The sequence below is a fragment of the Sporothrix schenckii genome (genome assembly GCF_000961545.1).
Source record: "Sporothrix schenckii 1099-18 chromosome Unknown Cont42, whole genome shotgun sequence".
NCBI lineage: Eukaryota > Fungi > Ascomycota > Sordariomycetes > Ophiostomatales > Ophiostomataceae > Sporothrix > Sporothrix schenckii.
This window is the reverse complement of record NW_015971143.1, coordinates 200496-220514: the sequence shown is the minus strand read 5'-3', so window position 1 is coordinate 220514 and position 20019 is coordinate 200496. Positions and strand designations below refer to the sequence as shown.

General features: G+C 54.7%; 5 protein-coding genes across 5 annotated transcripts; 2 read left to right on the top strand and 3 right to left on the bottom strand.

The window, feature by feature from the left end:
* Window positions 1–4869: 4869 nt before the first annotated feature.
* On the top strand, window positions 4870–7152 carry SPSK_01506 (ATP-binding protein cassette, sub-family F, member 3; the record flags this gene model as incomplete). Its single annotated transcript, XM_016728417.1, has 1 exon — window positions 4870–7152. The coding sequence occupies one exon, from the start codon at window positions 4870–4872 to the stop codon at window positions 7150–7152; it is 2283 nt and encodes a 760-aa protein (XP_016589603.1).
* Window positions 7153–7820: 668 nt separating this feature from the next.
* SPSK_01695 (amino acid starvation-responsive transcription factor GCN4) lies at window positions 7821–9332 on the bottom strand (the record flags this gene model as incomplete). The annotated part of the gene is made up of 2 exons (XM_016728602.1): window positions 7821–9217; window positions 9329–9332. The coding sequence occupies 2 exons, from the start codon at window positions 9330–9332 to the stop codon at window positions 7821–7823; spliced, it is 1401 nt and encodes a 466-aa protein (XP_016589602.1).
* A 44-nt stretch (window positions 9333–9376) lies between these two features.
* SPSK_02011 (uncharacterized protein) lies at window positions 9377–9876 on the top strand (the record flags this gene model as incomplete). The annotated part of the gene is made up of 3 exons (XM_016728909.1): window positions 9377–9573; window positions 9606–9701; window positions 9741–9876. 3 exons carry the CDS (start codon window positions 9377–9379, stop codon window positions 9874–9876), a joined length of 429 nt encoding a protein of 142 aa, XP_016589601.1.
* Window positions 9877–12450: 2574 nt separating this feature from the next.
* On the bottom strand, window positions 12451–14670 carry SPSK_01515 (cecr1 family adenosine deaminase; the record flags this gene model as incomplete). The annotated part of the gene is made up of 1 exon (XM_016728426.1): window positions 12451–14670. One exon carries the CDS (start codon window positions 14668–14670, stop codon window positions 12451–12453), a length of 2220 nt encoding a protein of 739 aa, XP_016589600.1.
* A 3393-nt stretch (window positions 14671–18063) lies between these two features.
* SPSK_01696 (MMS4 protein) lies at window positions 18064–19566 on the bottom strand (the record flags this gene model as incomplete). Its single annotated transcript, XM_016728603.1, has 1 exon — window positions 18064–19566. The coding sequence occupies one exon, from the start codon at window positions 19564–19566 to the stop codon at window positions 18064–18066; it is 1503 nt and encodes a 500-aa protein (XP_016589599.1).
* Window positions 19567–20019: the final 453 nt, after the last annotated feature.

Genomic DNA, 20019 nt, shown 5'->3' with positions numbered 1-20019 from the left:
ACCAGATAGCCCTTAACGCAATGTCTGTGACGTGGTATTTTTTTCGTCGTTGATTCTTCAGATAAACTCAGGCAGGCTGCAGATTTGGATATTGGTCACCCGCGGCCTGTGTCACGCATATATGTTTTCCCACGACTGGCCGAATTACACAAGTCCGATAATATTGGTTGAACTTGGGCACTGCATCGACCGGGTCACAGCAAACGGCAACATGGCATCAGCAGGTATGCTTCTCACATTTCGCTTTCAAAAGGTTGTACCAAGCACATATCTGTGCTGGACATAATGTATTAACACATCCCCAGGTACGCAATGGCATGAGGGAAAAGACAAAAAGGTCGGTTTTCAGCTTCTCTTGGTACTCCAATCTCGAATATCTTTTCCAAATCCAGGTTAGTGGTCAGCAGTGGATATCCCAGCCGACTGGGGAGACTGCTAGCTGTTAATTGTCGTCGGTCGACACATTACAGCAAAGGCCAGGCTTATCCAGGAGCCAAGCTCGCCAGACAAGCGTTCAAGCAAAATACATTTATCTACTGAATACAAACCGGGACCATAGACCTTTCCCCTTCAGCTCTAAGGGAACTTGCTTCGGCTCCAAACGTTCCTCGCTGCCGTTAAGACCATACCTGAACCGCACCTCAAATACCACGCAACATTCCTGCACAGCTAAGTGCCAGGACCACAATTCATCCTTGCCCATTTCGACCGTCATCCTCTTGCCCAGTTCAACTTGCCTCCGACCTCCAACAAACCAGGATGCAGTACGAATTAGTGCGACCCTTGTAACGCCTGAATTTAGCACTGGCCAGACCGTCAAAAGAAGCAGCTCGTAATGGCAGATGTACTCAGTATGAATACGTGAGGGACCCACGAGACCACGACGCAGACACAGCCAAACCCGACAGATAAAACGGAGGTTCTGGGGCCTGAAACAGCAAACAGTATTCGCTTCAGGTTAGAAGCTGAATCTATTTTGTGGCCGTCGGTCATATATTTCTTTCGATTTCGCTTCCATACAACAATACTGTTGTATTTGTGTACAAAGTACCCCTCAACCGAAACCAGTGCCTGCTGCTCATGACGTGCGTCAAGTAACCAAGAGACTGGCCCTCCACGGCAAACCACAAGTACAGTCGCTTGCAGACCTCGAATTCGTGCATGGCCAGGCTTCCTGCCGACGTGCAGGGCATCAGTGTTTTCCTCGACGACAAGCCAATCGACATGCGGCCGGTCCGTCTCTTCTTGTTTCCCCTCTTCCTGCTAAATCCCCCCTTCCCCTCTGGCTTTGCCCCTCTCGCCATCCCGTCTCCCGTGTCGTTTGTTCCTGAAGCTCACCTCCACTCAATAGATGTCGTTTGTGAGTCTGAAGAAGCTGACACGAGCTGGTTTCCCAAATGAGGGTGTTCTTGTACTCTGTACGACGAAGTTTCTCTACAGAACACGCCGCACCATTCCCCTACTTCGTTCAGGCCATTGTCCAGGATAGCACTAAGGCATGTCAGACAAGAACAAAACTCTCTCTTCTCCTCTTTTACGCCCTACAGAGTCTTGGTACGTTTTTTAACACTTATTTCTGACCTTGCCTTCTCTCGAAGGGGCAAGACAGAATCCTTCCGACTCGCAAGCCTTTCTCATTCAGGCTCAGGCTTCTGGAAAAAAGAGGAGAAAAAGACTTTTTACCGATCCATGCCACTAGGCTGAGAAGACCAGTAACAGAAAACGAGCTTCCCCTGCCAGATCGTGGGGCGTTTGGAAACCTGGCTCGCTGGCTACGCCGTGAGCAGGACATACAAAACAGATACTCTGTGAGTCTGTCTCCCTTTTACTTTTTACAAGTGTGGAGCCGCCCTTCCGGCCTTCATCCTTGTCTTCGATAGCGCTGCCCGCTTTTTCGGAGTGGCGATACGAATATCAGAATATCAAATATCAAGATCTGTGAGAGACGAGCAAGGAGTACAAAGACAAAGACGCCTCACAGGATGTCGTGTGCTGGTGTTCCTGGCGGGAATGTGCCCGCTCTTCTTCCGACACGTTGCACAAGGAGAGTCTCCGCCGTTGGCAGCCGTCTGCATTCTGTACTGTCGTGTATTCCGCAGTACTACGACCCTGGTGAGATCAGGGTCTACTACGATGCAGTACATATTAACGGTCACGATTGTAGGTTCTGTAGACTAGATCTCCTGACTCAGCAGAAGAGCATCCGCCTCAATGACTTAATTTCGTAATCATACACCGCAGTTCGAGGACGGAATCGAAATACGAGCCGTTCATGTCGCCAGAATGCCTCGCGATGCCAGGAGCCGTCACGGCGATATTAACGTCCCGTTGGACAGGGGCAAAGATAAAGCCCAAACCAATTAACAAAACTACATCTACACGAGAAGGCAAGAAGCAAGGCCTATCCGATATGATTGTACAGAAGTACGTCCAGTCATCTGAGATATTGCAACCAAAGAACGGCCGTTCGGGTGCGGCCTATGATGGCTGTGATGGATAAATAACATGAACGTCTGGATATATCTTTTTATATACGAAAACGAAAATGAAGTGACAACAATCAACAATCAACCTCGAGATGCAACTGGCCAGTCGTACAGCCGTGCATCCACTCTGCTTAATTGCCTATTTCATGTCGATTTCATCCCAGGAAACAGCCTACAACCCTTTTCTTCCTGTACGTGCAGCGCTGTGTTGTTCTTTTTTTACACGCTGTCATTTGTCTCTTAGCTTTTGAGTACACATCTACGGAATGGTCTTGTCGATGCTCGGCTTCGCTCGCCTCATCCCCTGCCACGTCGGACAATAGCCTGTCAGTCCGAACCGTATTCGCCAAGCACGCAGATACGACAGCACACCCCTCGACGCCGGATTCATTGTCGTCTCTCTGATATCTCGTTCTCCATGTCGCTCTCCCCAGCTGTGCCTCTTGTGTCTCAGTCGTCAGCTTGGCCGAACCGAATGTTGTGGAATCGATTCAACGAGGAGGGGAAACGGTGCAAAGTGGCAGTGGCAGAAGCCGCCGCGAGCCATGGTTCGAAACCAAACGGCCGTCGTGGCAGAGAGAGCTCACAGCCACGAGGAGGACGAGCGACAGATCGCGTGCTTGTGCCAGCCTATTGGTTGGCGTTGACGTTCGAAAGGTAGAAGGCACCGCGGAAAAGCTAGAATGGTTACTGGTCGTAATAATTCGTAGAACCTTCCAAAAGAAAAATGCTAAAATACTATTACAGGAAACGGCGCGTGTCCATTGGCTGGCCACGCGACACGTTCTAGCTTAGAACGACGCACAATTAAACCCTACAACCCTGTCCCTTCAAAATAGATGGATGGAAATATATGACCAAGCGGGAAAGAGGCACGCACGGTATTCTGTACAGTAAGACCACAAAGAGACGGGTAAACAATGGCGCCTTCCCTACGCCGTTTCTTTTTTTCATGTTGGCGTCGTCTCATCTCCGCAGGGAAGGAACTGATGGACAGGGACAAGGCAGGTACAGTCGACCAGCTTGGTCTAACAGCCACGACACTGAAAAAGGTGCCAACTGTCTTCTCGTATCTCGTGCACCCATTTCAGGGCCAACTGTTTACGTATCTCGTGCGCCCTTTTCAGGGCCAACGGTCTACGTATCTCGTGTCACCCTTTTCAGCAACGTTTTGTGTCTACTCGTTGGTGCTCAAGGCCTCTCAGTACCTCTGGTGCAACTTATCCTAAGCACTTTGACCCAGTCAGAAGCCGGCTGCTCCTTCCCTTTGAAACAGGCATGGCTCTACGACGGTAAACGTCTAGTTACCATGGCATTTCCTCTGGCAAGACGCAACGGCAAGAGCGAGGAACCAGATCCAGGGAAGGTACGGAGGACGACGTGCAGACTTTTGGAATACGCAGTAATTCGTACTCCGCCTCGTTCATCTCATCTCGATCTAACATCTCTCCACCCTGCAGTCAATTAACAGAAACTGACTCCACATCCCGGCATGTTCGTTTGGCGTCGCTTGTCTTTAGCCCTCACGAATTGCTGTTGGCCAACTTTGCCACCAAAACGCCCGAAACGAAGACGGCGGCATGCGTTCTCTCGGTCTCGAGCCAGGGGCGTCTCGTCTTCGAAAGGAGGCGACAAGAGGGAAAGGGTGCGGAGAAGACGACAACGGGTCAAGGGTCCAATAGCCTTTGGAAGTAAGACATGCATCTCCTGATCCCCTGGACTCCTGAATCCGGGATGAAGAACCACAGCCAATTGCCTCCTGAGCGGCTAAATCTGCACACTGTTCCTTCCTCGTCCAGAGACAAGCAGACCATCCCAAGTGGTGTTGGGACGGGGCAAGTGCGAGGCGAACGAAAGGGGCAGTCTAAAGAATAGCATATCCGAGAAGAGAAGTCAGGGCAGCAGTGCACCAAAGACTCTGCCTTTACTTTGCCAGAATCTCCTCGACGGTGGTGCAGTCTGCTTAACGTTAACATGCGAACTTGCAGCAATTAACAGCCATTTCCATCCAAATGGCTACATCGTAATTACAGGGGGCAAGTGCGCCGTTTCAGCGGGCTGTAGCGAACAAAGCGGGGTGAATCGCAGGAAGGCACAGCCTAGAAGAAACCACCCAAAGGCTCTCGAACTAGCAGCCTTATCGTCCACCTATCGCGCTCACGTGCTAAATCGAAAAACTTCCAAGCACCACAACACCAGACGACCTCCAATATCACGACATTGTGAAAGGCGGATACCACCACTCCCACCAGCACGATAACCCCAGTGCGGCCTCCCACACACACTCCGTCTCTCTACCCGGCTCGCTGGCCGTCCCTCCGGACGTTTACCGTCTCCTACCGCTCAAATACGCCTCTCAGCCTGCCGAATTGACCCCGCCACAATGGAGACCGAAATCCGGGCTCTCATCCCAAACATCGACCCGGTCGTGTCCGAGTACTCTGTGGGCTACCTCACACATGCCTCGGCCACCTGGTCCGGTTCCGGCTCCGACGATGACGAAGCGGGCGGTGAGGGCGGCTCATCGGCCCCGCTAGCCGACGCCGCCGCCGCCGTCACAGAGCTGCTGTTGTCTGCCGCGGGCGACCCGGAGAATGCTGCCGTGCGCGAGCGCATCAACAAGCTCGTGATGAAGTGGGTGGACAAGTACGCCGAGGCCGCCGGTGGCAACGCCCTGGGGGGCGCGTCGACCGTGCGCCGGCTGGACCAGACCTTCCAGGTCAGCGCACAGCGCAACATGTCGTCGACGCTGGCGGTGGCGTCGGGCGGCGTCGACCTGGAGTCGGCCAACACGCGGAAAGTCGAGTCCAAGGTCGACAAGAAGAAGCTCGAAAAGGCCGAGCGCAAGATTGCGGCCAAGCAGAACAAGAAGACATACAAGACGGTCGAGTACGAGGCGTCGCGCCTGCTCCACCAGCCCGACGCCGCACAGTCGTACGAGGAGTTCTACATGGCCGTCAACCCGCTGCAGCTGGGCCAGTCGTCGGCCGGCAAGCCCAAGGACATCAAGCTGGACAACATTGACGTCAACATTGCGGGCACGCGCATCCTGACGGACACCAACCTGTCGCTCTCCTACGGCCACCGCTACGGCCTGGTCGGCAACAACGGCGTCGGCAAATCGACGCTGCTGCGCGCCCTGTCACGCCGCGAGCTGCCCGTCCCCACGCACATTTCCATCCTGCACGTCGAGCAGGAAATCACCGGCGACGACACCTCGGCCCTGCAGGCCGTGCTCGACGCCGACGTCTGGCGCAAGATCCTGCTCAAGGAGCAGGCCGACATCACCGACGGCCTGGCCACCATCGAGGCCCAGCGGTCGTCCCTGGCCGACACGTCCACCGACGCGACGCGCCTCGACCGCGAGCGCGAGGCGCTCGACCAGCGCCTCGGCGACGTCCAGGGCAAGCTGTCCGAGATGGAGTCCGACAAGGCCGAGTCGCGCGCCGCCAGCATCCTGGCCGGCCTGGGCTTCTCGCCCGAGCGCCAGCAGTTTGCCACCAAGACCTTCTCGGGCGGCTGGCGCATGCGCCTGGCGCTGGCGCGCGCCCTCTTCTGCGAGCCCGACCTGCTGCTGCTCGACGAGCCGTCCAACATGCTGGACGTGCCGTCCATCACCTTCCTGTCCAACTACCTGCAGGGCTACCCGAGCACCGTGCTCGTCGTGTCCCACGACCGCGCGTTCCTCAACGAGGTCGCCACCGACATCATCCACCAGCACTCGGAGCGCCTCGACTACTACCGCGGCGCCAACTTTGACGCCTTTTACGCCACGCGCGAGGAGCGCAAGAAGACGGCGCGCCGCGAGTACGAGAACCAGATGGCCGTCCGCGCGCACCTCCAGGCCTTTATCGACAAGTTCCGCTACAACGCCGCCAAGTCGTCCGAGGCCCAGTCGCGCATCAAGAAGCTCGAGCGCATGCCCGTGCTCGAGCCGCCCGAGACCGAGTACAGCGTCCACTTCCGCTTCCCCGACGTCGAGAAGCTGTCGCCGCCCATCGTCCAGCTGTCCGGCGTCACCTTTGGCTACAGCGCCGACAAGGTCCTGCTGCGCAACGTCGACCTCGACGTCCAGCTCGACTCGCGCATCGGCATCGTCGGCCCCAACGGCGCCGGCAAGACCACCGTCCTCAAGCTGCTCACCGGCCGCCTGCAGCCGCTGGCCGGCATCATGTCCATGCACCCGCGCCTGCGCGTCGGCTTCTTCGCGCAGCACCACGTCGACGCCCTCGACCTCACCCTGTCCGCCGTCTCCTTCATGGCCAAGACGTACCCCGGCAGCACCGACGAGGACTACCGCCGCCAGCTCGGCGCCTTTGGCATCACCGGCACCACCGGCCTGCAAAAGATGGAGGTGCTGTCCGGCGGCCAAAAGTCGCGCGTCGCCTTTGCCTGCCTGGCCCTCACCAACCCGCACATCCTCGTCCTCGACGAGCCGTCCAACCACCTGGACATTGAGGCCATGGATGCCCTGGCCGACGCGCTCAACCAGTTCGAGGGCGGCGTCCTCATGGTCAGCCACGACGTCACCATGCTGCAGACCGTGTGCAAGAGCTTGTGGGTGTGCGACGGCGGCACCGTCGAGAAGTTTGCCGGCGATGTGCAGCAGTACAAGAAGCGTATTGCTGCACAAGCAAACGCGGCCGGTGTGGTACAGGCGCATTAAACAGTATCACACGACGATAGAATTGACAGAGCTACGATTAATAAAACACAGTTGCTGGTCCATTGATACGGATGTAGTTCTATGTGAATATATGTGCGTGCCTTTGGTTGACTTGTTCAAATTTTATTTTATTTTACAATTTTTTTTTTAAAAAAAAGACACCGTTCTTACAAATAATAATTGAATAATGATTGCCAAAATTACTACTACAAGGGTTAAGCACGTTTCATCTAGCACGGGTTAAAGTCACTTTATTTAGGCAAATGGTTATGGATAAAAAACAATTGTTATAGTTGCGATACGTGACAAGTGTATTTCAACCTGCACAGAAAATTAGGAAAATGAGTAGACTTAAACTGATAATAGTAACAGTGGAATATTCCGCGGTCAAACTACGAGGCAGACGACACTCCAACAAATAAACAATGAAAACAAACAAATAAAGAAACACTGTTTCCGGCGAGGGGATTCGACAGCCGTCACGAAGAGGCCGGTCAGAATGCTTGTGTTACCCTCCCGTACTTATACGTCTGCCTAAATTTCAAGAACAAACTTTTTGAAATATCACATCCTCCATCCTCCATTTTTCGAGACAAAAAACAGCGAAAGCAAATACAATCAAATCAGAAATAAGAAACGATAACGAAAAGATTCAGTTCAGATTCTCTCTAGTGACCGAGAGCCATCTTCTTCCAGTGGTCGCGCTCCGCTTCCAGCTTAGCAATCTTCTCCTCAAGCTCCTCCACGCGCATGGCCTTGCGCTCACGGGACTTCCGTGCGGCAAGGGTGTTGCGCGCCCGCTTCATGGCAACGATGTCCGACGGGTCATCGACAATGATAGGGGGCAGAGGCTTTTCCCGGCGTCGGGAGGCATTGACGCCGGCTGAGGCAGAGTGCTTGTGCGAGGTGGAAGGGGAGCGGGCATGACCGGACGACTTGCGGCGGCTGGGCGTTGTCTCCGACTCGTCAATCTCATCAACAGGCCGCGATGCGGGCGATGCCGAAACAGCGCCGGCCACGGGGCCTGCAGCAACCGAAGAGGTGGTGTCCTGGGCGAAGAGGGGGAACCACGTGTCGTGGGCCCCCGCCTCAAAGTCGTTGCCACCAAAGTTGGGCGACACATCGTAGCTGTCGCCATAAGGAGAGTCGTCAAAGTCCGACGGAGATGTCAAGGACGTGAGCGCAGCCGAGTTGGGTGCCGACATGAACGGCTCCTGCAGGAGCAGGTCGTTTGGCGACACCGTGCCCAGGTTGCTCGTCGAGCTGCTGGACACACTCGAGGTCAGGTCATAGCTGGCTGCCATGGCGGGCGACGAGAACGAAGCACCGTCAAAGCTGACAGCCGCGAAATCACTGAGGCCTTGCAGGTCTGAAGACGGAATGGACTGTGAGCTGGCTGTTCGATGCATGTGCAGTGATTGTCTGTGCATGGAGGGAGGAGAGCTACCTTCAAGAACCATTTTGTTGGTAGGAATCTGCGGGACGCTACCGGTACTGTGGGGAAACGGCGGAACTGGAGGCCGGACCGAGATTTGCTTGTTCACAGCAACAGTGGACGATGGCGCAGAAGACGCGTAAAAATGATTCTGCGTGGAAGGAGTGGAGGGAAACCGATTAGGGAAAGCCGTAGTAGACGAAATGCTCGGACCTGCAGCGAATTGGAGGCGGGCCACACGCGGATTCTGCAGAGAGGGCGAGGCAGAGACAACCAGGTTGTGAGTGGCTTGGGCGAAACGCGGTTGCTGTTGGGTTTGCGGTGAAGCGACAACTCCGTTGACGGCAGGGTGCTGGACAAGACGATTATGTTGACGCTGCGGCTTGGCAGGTGAATCGAACAGAACAAAATCCGTTTGAGGCACGTTCAAATTGTTCTGAGGCAGTTGTTGTTGTTGATGCGCGGATGGAGCCGGCAGGCGGGAAGCACGGGAGGGAAGCCATGTTGACTGTGGGGAATCCGTTGTGAAGACTGAAAAGTCTTGAGAGGGAATTGTGGCGGTTGGGGAACGAGAAGAGCGTAAAAGCGGTTGCTCAAAGCTGACGTTCAGATCGACCTGGAGAGGAAGAGCTGAAGGGGGGAGAGAGTTGGAAACGGTTGTAAAGGGGTTTAAAAACGGGGGGTGAATTGGCGACGGAATTTTGTCGACGTTTGAGAAAGCTGGGAAGAAGGGTACTTAACGCATCTTGGCGGTGGCCTTGGGGCTGTGTGAAATTGAAGTTGGTGATGATGGAAATTTTGGGGTTGAGGAAGAAAGAAGGAAAAGAAAAAGAGAGAAACAGAGGTGGGCGGGGCGATGTTTTGTATCAGGCAGCAACTGGCCAAGGAAGGCAGGAACAGCAAGAGGGCAAGAGCAAAGGCCAGTGGGCGAATGGGAGCAAAGAGAAGGGACGACCAGGGACGCGACAAGTCAAAGGGCGCGGCTCGTAAGTACTGCCGCTAACTGTGGGTCCCGCAGATTGTGCGCGTCTGCCACCCACGAGGAGGACTATGCGTTAGTGGCAGGAAAAGGGGAGTACTTTGCACTCGCGAAAGGGGCGCAAAGAAAGAGCGTGTGAGTCACAGTTTTTCACGCTAGTCCATATACAGACAGAGTGGATCGCGCTTTCCCGCTAGGCTGGCTGGACACAGCCCCCGGCCGAGATAGCGAAACCCCGCCAGATGCAAGGACGCAAGCGCTGAAAGTCGCCCAAATTGCAGCGTCGATAGCACTGGACTGGCGGAGATGAGCTCGAGCTTCCCATGCCCGTGAGAGCTGCATGCGACATGGCTCCTGTATCTTACAAAGTACGAGCGTCAGCAGAGCCTCGCTTTCTCTCGGTCTACGAAATACTGAACGTCTGAGAATGAGAACTTGAGTGGCATTGCAGCTATTGCAACCATTGCACCGCTGGCAAAACGGGCAGTGCTAGCGCAGGGCTAAACATCGGTGGTGCGCCTGGGCGGGTCGACGGGGCGGAGACTGGAGGCACGAGAAGGTTGTGTGGGTGAGATGGGCGACACAGCACTGAAGCATATCAGTAATTGCTGAGTGGACAGCCTTGAAACCAAGGCCCAGAACCCCCAAATGCCTCTAACTGCGCCTACCACAATACGCTGAAACCCCGAAAGTGCCCCCCCCCCCCCAGCATGCCATCCCTCGCTACTTTTGCACACTCCTAATTTCCCAAAAGGTGGAAGACTGCCCACTGTCTGAAGGGAAATTGCTATACTCCCCTCTCGCGGGCTGGCCCACCGTGTGAGTCATATCGCCAGTCCGGGGAGAACAAACGACTTCCCTGTCGTATGGCATCGATCAGGTGAAGGGGCTGCCGGGCGTCGATCTCTGCAGAATGCAGAAGGTTTTGCATGCCGTTTCAGCGAGTCCCAGCCACAGACACCCAGAGCCAACCCAAGCCTTTGGCACTATCACAGTCGCAAAATGTTGCTTCACGATGCACTTGTTCAGGTCTCGTACTGGACGTGACATGTCCAAGTCTGAGGCATATTGCCGTACTCTCGCCTGGAGATTGGCTGCCATTCCTGGCCAGAACAATGCCTGTCGACTCTGCTGGGACTGTTGACAAAAGCAAGACGCCCACGATACGAGTGATTTTCCTTTCTTGCACGGCGACCCCAGAACGTTTCAAGGGCCGTTCTCATGCAGGCTAGCAAAATATGTTTTGCCCCAGGCTAAAAGGCCATTTTGACGGAAGGAAGCAGAACAAAAAAACAAGAGAACCGTCCTGTGGAGACGGGCTCAACACCAGAGGACGATGTAGAACAGGGTTGGCATAGACGACATGACAAACCATGCTGCCATCACCTCGCAGAGAGAGACACACATTCGTGTTTGGTGTCAACAAATACCGCTTGACGTCGAGAGCGCCATTCCTTGTCCTTGGGAAATGCACTCATCGGTTGGATTGCGTGTCGTGGGCGGATGTTGAATCTAGAAGCTGTGTCTTTGAATGGATCCCCACGAGGGAATTACATCGCAGCTGTCTTGGCTGCGTTCGGAGAGACTCGCCGGTTGGCACTTGAAAGTCGCGCTCTACAAAGTTCAACATACAAAGTACGATTATCGAGCGGTCTTTTTTGCCAGCCGGCGAGTTGTGGTACGTTGGGGCACACTCGATTATGGCGCTTTGATATTGAAAAGGAGAAAAAGAAAAAAGAGACTCGGCAGGGTAAGACGGAGGGTCTTCGTTCCTTGCTCGTCTGCTTGTGTGCTTGTCTGCTTGCTAGATTTGTCTTTTGTCCCCTGCCTCGCGTGCCACTCGCACGTGCACCTTTTCGTTCCTGGGTCTCGCATTTCGTCCGAGTGTGTCGTGCGGATCAAGAGGCCTCAGCGAGGTTTTACGAAATATTGAGTTTTTTGTCTTTTTGTTAGTCTTTTTGTTTCGTCGCTTAACGTCGATTGAGGTCTACCGTCATGCTCCGTAACACCCAGCCGAGTAGACAGGTGAAACTACGACTCTATCGTACGGTCACATTTTTTAATTATTCACATTATTTACTTTTCTCTTTCCTCACATGCAAAACCACTGTGTCGGGCCATTTTCCTGCTACGTCCACGTGTCTCCACGATCCCAGCTACTGCATAGTGCCCCATGCCGAGCACCGACCACCGACTGCCGTCTACCATCAAACGTCAACAAGCGTCAACCAACGTGATTGATTTCGTATGCTCAGGCGCGACGCGGGACCGGGCTCGTCGGTGTACAAGGTTTTTGATACAGAAAACTCCGTGGGAACCAAAAGGGGCGGACATGTTCCACATGGCAATGAAAATGGCGGCAGAATGAATCCTTGATGAATCCTGTTCATGTCGTCAACGTTACGGCACGGTAACAGACAGGCGTCTTCACAGATGTTAAAAAAAACGTAAGCTGGGAAAGGAGATCAGGGTCATTCGAGAACGAACTTATATTGTCTGGTATAAGACATTGGTATTTGGTCACGATACATTGCAGAAATGAGATGAGGAAATGCAGACAGTGATGATGATTCTAAGAACGAAAGGGACATAAAATAACGACGAAGGCGCACTCGAGAATATCAACGCGGGGGAATAGAAAACAAACGTTTAACAAATGCGAATAAAAAACGCACACACAAACGCATCCACAGCATTAAAAAACCACGAAAGAAAGCCGCAAAAACCGCAAAAGAACCCAACGTAGCAAAGGTGTCAAGAGATCATAAGCATAAACAAAGGAAAATCATAGCCACACCGAAACGCCGCTGGCTTCCATCGATACTGTCAGACTCCCGTGTGGGCCGGCTAGGCCGCCCAGTGCTGTCGTGCATCGTCATGTGTCTCATAGCCGGCTCCGGTCCGCTTCAACGGGAGCCGGCTTGGCGACTCCCGTCTTGTCGCCGGCCAGAGCCAGCTCGCGCAGCACGGCCTGCGTCTCCGGGTTCGCGCTGTCAAATTCCCGGAGCAGCCACAGAACAAAGTCCTGCCACTCGTCGAGCCAGTGGGCGCGGGCGCGGGCCAGGTCGTCGGGCGTGGTGAAGCACGCGTGGGTCAAGCTCCACTCGGCGAGCTGCCGCCAGCCGTACAGGCCCATGTCGGCCTTGCCAACGAGGACCTGGTAAAAGTCGTGCGAGAGAGACGACTGGAAGAGGGTGCCGTTGTCGCTGTTGACGGTGCAGGGGAAGTTGCGGGCCAGCAGATCGTACACGGCGTGGCCGCTGATGCGGGGCGTCAGGCCCAGAACCTCGTTGGAGATGGGGCACACCTCGACGCAGACGTTGCGCTGCTTCATCCGCTCCAGCACGACGGGGTGGCGGGGGAGGGCAAAGCCGTGGCCGATGCGCTTGGCGCCGAGCAGCAGGGCGTCCACAACGTTGCCGTCCACCGAGGTGCCAATGCTGAGCGTTTCGCCGCAGTGGAACAGGAACGGAATGTCGAGGCCCTCGGCCTTGCAGTTCTCCTTGAACTCGAGGAACTCGGAGACGAAGAAGTTGAGGCTTTTGCCTTGGCCTTCCTCGCCGACCAGGTCAAAGCCCGCAATGTATTGGGGCCAGCGCTTTTTGAACTCGATGCACTCGGCGAGCGCTGCCCGGACTTGCGTCCGCTGGAACGACCGTGGGGTGCAGTAGATGATCTTGATGCCGTCAAAGTTCTTCTTGGCGCCGGCCACGCCCGCCTTGAAATTGGCGGCGTTGCGCGCCACAAATTCGTCGCAGGCGTCCGTGATGATCGTCACAATGCCCGCGTTGTCGACCTGCTTGGTACCCTCGTCGTTCCACAGCTGGTTGTTGGTCATAAAGTTGGGCCGGATCTCGGCATACTGGATGTTGTCGTCGAGCAGGTCCTGCAGGAACAGCTTGGTGTACTCGCGGTAGGCCGTCTCGTAGTTGAACAGGCCCTTCATCATTTTCGTGCGGTCGTTGAACCGCTGCCAGGCGCCAGCCGCCGTTTGCGGGATGTCGTACGTCTCCTCGGCGCTGAAGACGAGCTTGTGCGCCAGCCAGTCCATGGCGCTTTTGCCAATCTTGTCGGCCGGAAACTCGGCGAGGAACTGGCGGAACGGCATGGTCTGGTTTTCTTTGTACTCTTCCGAAAACAAGTTGCCCGGTCTCTCCTTCTCCGGTGCCAGAATGGAGAAGGAGATGGCACTCAAAAAGAAGTTGCTGTCGTCCATGCTGCCGTCCATCTTGCCGGTCTCCGGGTCCTCCTTCCCAAACAGGAGCTTCTTGCTGCTCATGATGAACATGCGGTCCATCTTCGCGGCCAGGTTGAGCAGCACGGTGGGCGCGAGGCAGGCGTTGTAGTGGATGTGCAGGTGGGCGCCTTTGGGCATCTTGCGCGCGGCTTGTAGGACCTTGGTTTTTTGGATGAGGGACACGTTGGTCAAGTAGTGGTCGCCGGCGAAGCGGGCGTGCTCCTGGCTGCCGTAGCCCGTTTGCAGACCCGCCCCGTTAAAGACAAGCTCTTGGTCCTCCTGCTTGAGGCGGAGCAACACGTCGTTTGCGAGACGTTCAGCCTGGGTGGCATTGACGCGACAGACGTGGTCAAAGGCGTAGGCCGCCTCGTCATCGGCCACACGATGGCGCTGGACATTGTACGCCTCCCGGAGCTGCAGGATCTCGGGCGTATGCTGTATATTGTTGGTGTGCTTGACAGCGGCTGCCGGTGGTGGGCTGGCGGGCGTAGCTAGCGGGGCAGCAGCAGTAGTAGCGGCAGCCTTGAGGCCACTGCCGGCCGGGGCCGGGGCATCTGAACCAAAGGTCATGTTGAAGGGACTTGTGGAGATGGCGCCGAGGCCAATGGTTTTGTTGACGTCGCGGCTGCGCGTAATGGGGCCTTGTCGTTCTGGATTGTTTCTTGATACACGCTCTCTCTTGCTGAGGCGTCTGCGAGCCGAACCACTCCGTTTTTGACCGATGAGGTTGTTGGCTGGTTGGAGTGGCTGTGGCTGTGGTTGGGGATGTGAATGCTGCTGTTGTTGCGGATGTGTCTGGAACTGTAACGACTGTGCGGTGGGAGACGTGGTGTTTTTATGGCGGCCGAGTGAGAAGAACGAAGACATAGGAGCGAGGCGAGGCGGCAAAATATCGATGGCCGGGGTTGCAAGAATATCCAGGCGTCTTTGTGTCGTCGGCGTGCAGATCGCAACGTTCTTTGAGCTTGAGCCCTTGGAAGACCAGAAGACGTTGGTCGTCTTTGTTATGGTGTCTCACTCTAAAAGAAGCAAAGTATGTTCTCAGCCTCGTCTACAAACGGACTGAAAAATGAACCAGAGCGGGGCAGGTGCAAAAAATGAAGTGTACAAATGCAAACGCTCCTTGCTTGAATTGTGAAACGAGATCCTTTACAGATCGGACTCGACGATGCAAACGGAGATGGTGATGAAAGAGGGACTGGTCTAAATATACACCGCGTATGAGCTATGAGGTTGGTGATTGAGGCGTGAGAGGGGTTGTCTCGTGAGACTGAACAGGAGGGGTGGGATGAGTGACAGAAAACGAAAGCGTAGCTGGTGAGACGAACATCATGAGGTTATATACAGATTTGCATACTCAGGTCAAAGGAGCCGAGGAGGTTTCTCCGGACGTCTCGCAAGCAGATCCAGTTCGCCTAACAGAAAGACTGTAACCGGCGGTGACTCGCGCGGTTGCTTGTGATCGCGACGAGCCTCGAAGGAGGAAGAGGCAGAAGCAGAGGGCAGAGAGGTCGGGAGGCAGAGGCCAAGACGCAGGTGTGGCTCAGGCTCAGGCTTTGGCCCAGGCTGTCGCAGCAATGTCCTCCGCAGGTCGCGTGGTGGGGAGGGATGATTGTGGAGACAAGCGGTCGGTTGAGTTACGATCGCTTGGGGGGTGTCGTGTGTCGTTGATGCCGGCGAATGTTGTGTGCGCGTATGTTGTAGTTTGGTTGCGATTTGGTGGACGGAGTGTATTTTTTTTTTACGAGCTTGAGACCTTTCCGTGCTGCGCAGCATCCTTCAAGCACGATGAGCTGCCTCATTCTCCCACAAGTCCATCGCTCCTTCCTTCTTCTGACAGCTGCCTCCCACGAGTGAAAAAAGGCGCCCAGGAAGGTCCAGTGCCGCCGATATGGGCAAGGGCAACCCACGCACGCTGTACCAGAGGGGTGGCAGTGCAGGCTTGGTGTGTTGCGGGCCTGTGATTGGCCGCCTGGAAGTCTGGCCGGGAAGGCACGTTTGGCCCTGCCAGGCACGGGCAACTTAGGCGCTGGGTCGCGGACCGGTTGCCTCCAACCGTTATCTGATTCGACTTTGCCTATCAATTGTACTTATCGCGTTGTCTTGTCGTCAACCGACGGACAACAATTTGCCAGCACAACGACGCATGGGACGTAGACAACGGGCACGGACAGCACAGCAGTGCGCGGTGTACAATGTGCGATAGAATGCAGCTCACGACAGCGATGAGCCCAATCTACAAATGCCCATCCAGAGCTTCAGGAAATTGAGCACCACGAACTCTCATCCATTGCAGGATAGATCGCCAACAAAGACAGCAAAAAGACAGCGGAAAGACAGCAAAAAGCGCCTTTATGAAAGCCCGACGGGCACGGAGCGGTAATTTCCTTTCTGGTTCAAGGCGGCTAGACAATACGAGCTAGCACTGTTTCGTCTCGTAGTTGACGTTCCTGAGGCTTGTTTCGTGCATTGTCACCATGCCCCCGGACCAGGAGGTCAACCGCTCGAATCCACTTCGCCTTTTGCCTCACTTTTACTTAATTCGGACAGTGTACCGGAAGTCCGGCTCCGCGGAGGAAGTAAACGTGCTCGTTCTTGGGTCCCATGGGGTCGCACGTCAAACAGTTTGGGGGTAACAGGGCAACACAAAAGGCGCCTTTTAATTTCCAACACAGCCGAGCCACACTTCTGCAGGTAGCTATTACATCGTATGCTGCAGATGAAAGAGGTCTAATGCAGGTTTGGGGAGGAAGCTAGATAAAACGAGATCAACATTTATTGTTTATTGTTATATGATTTTTTTTGATTTTTTTTTTTTTTGATTATGCTTCAAAGTCATGTCCGCCAGACGACCGCAAGACACAAAGCCTCAATTCTTTGAGTCGAAGGTGGTGTCCTTTGCGTCCTTAGTTTGGCCAAACCTGTCGTTGTTTGGAATGCTAATTTCACACTATACTGATCTGAATAGATGTGATGGACGAACATGGATGTCTCCTACCATCTGACCATCTACAAACATGCACCTCTCACGATTTGGCTTGCTAACATCCTTCCAAGGGTGCCTCTCCTCTCACTTCTGTCGGACTGAAAACTCCTTTTGTCCTAAAGAGTATATTGTGGCATGCGAGTGGTAGTCGTATTGATGTGGTGGAGTACATCGAGCGAAGTGATGTCGTCTTTCCACTTCTTTTCACCGTCTTTTGGTAAACCACGGTCATGATGGTCCGAGCTGACGTCAGGACTAATTCAAATGCAATACAGACCACGATATTGAGCCAAGACATTGCCCGAGCTCGTGTTTAAGGTGGGCTAGAATGTCTTTCATGAGGAGACACCAGAGGGGGCTGGCAAGCTTCACCGGACGTATGAAGGCGCCTTATTTTCCAATTTCAGGAGGATGTGATTGTGGTTGTCTACTTACCAAAACATTTACGAAATAAACAGAAGTCTTGGCTACACGATGTCGATGCATCACAAACTGCAATGCCTTTGGCACGCAGACCGCATCTCATCCAAGAGCACGATGTTGTTTGCTCCGCCCCAGATGGACACTTGGGCCGGGCACAATCGTTGTGGATTGATTTTTATCATGTAAAGCTTCACTATTGTGCCGTATTGGGGCCGAGATTCGATTATCTTCGGTCGATATCGTGAAGGTGTCAATGTAAGGATTAATAAACTCGGAAATGGGCAATCCCTTGTGGATCCCCTGTGTCTCCTTTGGGTGTAAGTCAACGCGGAGATTCAACCTACAATAACGCCTTGCTGGTTGTGGGACGACAAGTAGATGAGGTCAAAGTAAAGCGGGATAACGCAGGGCCGTGTCGCCTTTAACTCGAAATTTCCTCTTTCGGTCATCCAGTGGTTTGACGAGAGCGATGTGCATGAGACAGACTCAAGATGTACCATAGTTTGGCACGCAACACGAGCTTTCATACGCAAGACAAGGATGGCTTTGAGGTGTGAGATTGAACGACACCTAGAGAAAATGTAGAAAATCAAAACGAAATTCTTGGAAATAAACAGCAATGCAATGTAGAGTAAAAAAGTAAATTACACAAAACACGTCTTCAAACAAAAAGATCTCCTCGAATACACATCGATATCTCGCCTTATCCTCCCTGGCAAAATTCTACTTTTTGTTTCCTGTGTAAAACGCCGTGCTGTGTATATATGGAAGCCTGTGCAAAGAATAACAAACAAAAAAAGGGAAAATGCACACAAAACGAGACTGAGCAATGCACTTGGTCGAGCCGCCGACTAGTCATCAAACTTGATGCCGTTGCGTGCGTTCGTGTCGATGAAGCCGCCCCGGTAGCTGCCCTTCTTTTTCTTGTTCTTCTCCTTGGTGAAGCCCTTGCCGCGCGTGACAATCAGGTCCTCGTGCGCCTTTTGGCCCCAGTCGTGCGCGTTGAAGGCATTGGACGCAAACTTGGGGTCGACGTACGTGTTGGAGGCGATGCGCGAGAAGCGCTCGCCGGGCTGCTTGGGCGGGGCCTTGGCGCCCTTGGGCCCGCGGTTGTTCTGCTTCAGGGCCGGGTCGGGCGGGAACGGCGGGAACTTGGGGTCGGTGCCCGACAGGCCGGGCGACGACTGGCCGACGATGGTGGCGGAGCTGTCGGAGCCGTTTTCGGCATCCTTGGCCTCTTTCTTGCTCGTCTGGTCCTTGTTGGTCTTTTTCTCGTCGTCGCTGTCCGCGTCGCTGCTGGACGCGCTGCTGTCGCTGCCCGACTCGGGGAGGGGCACGTTGGCGGCCTTTTCCGTCTCCGACTCGGAGTCGCTGTCGGAGTCGCTGTCAGAGTCGCTGTCGCTGTCCGAGTCGGATGAAGAGGAGGAAGACGAAGATGAGGACGAGTCCGAGTCGGACGATGAGTCGGAGTCGGAGTCGGATTCGGATTCAGATTCAGATTCAGAATCGGAGCTGGACTCATCAGAGTCGGAGCTCGAGTCCGACGAGTCAGAATCGTCGTCGGACGAGCTGCTGGCATCCTCCTCGGAAGACGAAGAGGACGACGACGAAGAGTCGTCCTTCTTGCTGAGCTTGGCCTTTTTCAGCTTGTGCTTGCGGTCCGCCCCTGACGAACTCGAGCTGCTGTCGGAGTCGGAATCAGAGTCGGAGTCGGAGTCGGACGAGGACGACGACGAGGACGACGAGCTGCTACTCGACGACGCCTTGCGCTTCAGGGGGTTGGGCTTGGCCGCCACGGCAACAGGGACAGCCTCCGTCTTGGCCTTGGGCTTTTTGGCTTTTGTCTTGGCCACCTTTTTGTCGTCGCCACTCTCGCTGTCGCCGTCGCTGTCCGAAGACGACGAAGACGAAGAGGACGAAGACGAGCTCGACGACGCGTCCGAATCGTCGTCGTCCGACTCGGCATCCTTCATGTCGACATCGCCCGCCTCTTCGTCGTCCTCGCCATCGCTGCCCTCGACCGCCTTCTTTTGGGTCGACGTCTGGAAGGTGGCAAAGACGCCCTCGAGGGACGCGGCACCGGCACCGACAGCAGGCGATGCTGGCCAGCCGTTGCGCTCACGCTGCTCCTTGAAGGCGTCGCGGGCCTGGGAGAAGTCGTGCTGCGTCAGGAAGGACTCGACGAGATCGAGCAGCTGGGGGGCCGGCGAAGTGGCTGAAGCAGCGGCAGAGGACGCGGCAGCACCCTTCTTGGGCGTTGCAGCATCCTTGTTCTCCTTGGAGTCCTTCTTGGAGACCTTGGAGACCTTGGAGGGCTTGTCGGCCTTCTTGGCCGCTTTGTCAGACTTTGCCATGGTCTCGGTCGTTTTTGTCGTAGTAGAAGCAGTCGGTTGGGTTGCCGGGGTCGTCGACAAGGCGGATGTCGCCGCTGGTTTGCTCGAGAAAAGCCAGGCAGGAGGACTACCAGGCATAGGAGGACGTTTCTGTGGCCGACGAGGTGAGTGAAGGAGAAGTCAGGCCTGCCCACTGAAACAGGACCTTGTCGTCGGTTTTTTAGTTGTCACCTTCTTCGTCAATCGAGGAACGAGGACAGCAGTTATTGTGCTGGGAAGTCTGCAGCAACAAAATAGTACGCGGCAGAAAAAGAGAGTGCGATAAGTAGAAAATGGTACAAGTGAATTGTCAGCGTTGGAAGCGGTCGTGTGCTGGACGCAAAAGACTTCTCACCGGGGGATGCATTGACAAAAAAAAAGTTTCACCGCCTAGCGGCAGAAAAAAAAGGCAAAAGTGCAACAGGGGACCGCCAC